We start from the raw sequence: 1,929 nt of genomic DNA on the forward strand, positions 1-1,929 counted from the left end.
CAATATGTTTAGGATATGTATCATGGGATTCTTAAAAGTACTAGTAAATATCATGGTACAATAATTTCAGTACTGCCAAAGTACTTTTTGTATGGAATTGTCAAAAATCATGGTACTTTATTTGTAAGTGATATGGCACTCATTTAGTACCATATTCATATAGTATGTACATGGTACTCCAAGTATACCATGGTACAATTTCAAAAATGGTACTACTGGTACTTATATGAAATAAGGTTATTGTAGTAAGATTTTACATTAAGTTTACACTAAATTCAAACTTGAATAGTCGTATAATCGTATAATAATATAATAAAAAGCGTAATAATGTTTAAGTACAAGCAAGCAGGCCAGCATGACACAATCACCTCCGAACGACGTGTACGTGTTCGCGGGCGGAGGTCCGCCGTCCTCCAGCGCGCCGAACCCGGCGCTGTCGTTCTCGATCACGGCGATCTCATTTTCCTGCTGGGCCAGAAACGCCGCGGCCGGATCTTCTTCTGCATGAACTCCGTTGTCGGAAGCCGAAAAGCCAAAGTCGTCAGCCATGTTTAACAAAGTAACACCGGCTTCCGTAAAGCTGCACTAAAACCCTCCAGCTGTTTTGTTCTTCAAGCAAGTTAGGAGTGTTTAAAGGAAAAATAAACTTACATTAGTTGTTAAAGGTCAAACATTGACAGATTTGCGCGTTGTAAAAGTATATACAATAATGTTTACTTTTTTTATGGCAGCAGGTTGGCTGAGTTGCATGACACGCAGCTCTTGTTGGGAGGAGGGCTGGGGAAATTTCTGTAACAATAATGTGAACGCACAGTAGATTTGTGGTGTTTTGTCTCCATCTGCTGGAGACTACGTAATTCAGACTTCGACCCTGCATCACGGTGTTTGCCATAGTTCATACGGTGATGTGATGATTTGTTTTCCTTTTTCATCTTTAAAAATGGAAGCTACTGGTTCTAAAAATGATCTTTAACCCCTTATGGTACGGAGTTGCCAATATTATTATTATTATTATTATTATTATTGGCAATAATTAATTTCTACTAATTTCCTTGTTATTCTGAAAAAAAAAATTACAATATTGCACTATGGGAATTAGAAGAGTGAGGCCTTAAGATAGACAATGTGCTGCTTTTAAGTCACTTGACATTTGAATGTCCGTCCAAAACTCTTTTTCCCACTGTCACCCTCACACTGAAGACACCTGTTGAAGTGTTCCAGAAATTGCTCTATTAACCTCATTTCTAAATGTCTCTTCTCATGGGTTTTTTTTTTGCAGCATCTTTGTTAAGTAAATTAGATCATTTTTATTCACGATTTAACTAACATAGTTTTACTGTAAATTGAGAAAATATCAATGTTTCGTTATGGCAATGCTGTACCACTATACGGAAAAATAGGTATGTTGCCATATGGCTACGCTGTACCATAGTGGAATTGCAGTAATGTATTTCCCCATTGGGATTGTTTATAGATAGTAGCATCAATAATATGATTGCAGTTATTTATTTATTTGAAGTGTTTAGTGTAGTATAGTTGTATTTATGTATAAATAACAAAATAATTTCTTCTTTTCAGAAAATGAATGCAGCAATAGGCTATTTTATGGAAAGGCCAATAGGAAGAGTGTGAAGTTAGCTTTTCCATGTGATGAGAGTGAGGATGAGTGAGCCTTCAGTGAAGGTTAAACGATAGGGATCTACGTATTTTTGGTTTGTATGAGTTCCAAGAATATAAATCTATCAATCTCTAAAATAAATATGCATTTAAATAGAAAAGAAAATCATACTTTTATAGAAAAACTACTTTTTTTTTTATTTTATTTTTTTAACCATTTTCCGTTGTGGTACAGCGTTGCCATATAGCAACGTTTCCCTAAGTAACCCCCCCCCAACACACACACACACCCACACACACACACAAAAACAC

At 35.9% G+C, this 1,929-nt stretch overlaps 1 protein-coding gene across 3 annotated transcripts in view; it reads right to left on the reverse strand.

Annotated features, from left to right (window-relative positions):
* Window positions 1–790, reverse strand: part of LOC107653332 (clathrin light chain B-like) — a 7,167-nt gene extending 6,377 nt beyond the window's left edge. For 2 of the 3 annotated variants that reach the window (XM_016440023.1, XM_016440021.1), the window contains exon 1: window positions 369–767. In XM_016440023.1, the coding sequence (XP_016295509.1) occupies window positions 369–549 (181 nt within the window). In that variant the 5' untranslated portion in view covers window positions 550–767. Of the gene's footprint in view, window positions 1–368 lie in introns of all 3 variants that reach the window. The other variant, XM_016440022.1, reaches the window with a different exon arrangement.
* Between the last annotated feature and the right edge of the window lie 1,139 nt (window positions 791–1,929).

This window comes from Sinocyclocheilus anshuiensis, unplaced genomic scaffold (genome assembly GCF_001515605.1).
Source record: "Sinocyclocheilus anshuiensis isolate Anshui unplaced genomic scaffold, SAMN03320099.WGS_v1.1 scaffold103, whole genome shotgun sequence".
Taxonomy (NCBI): domain Eukaryota; kingdom Metazoa; phylum Chordata; class Actinopteri; order Cypriniformes; family Cyprinidae; genus Sinocyclocheilus; species Sinocyclocheilus anshuiensis.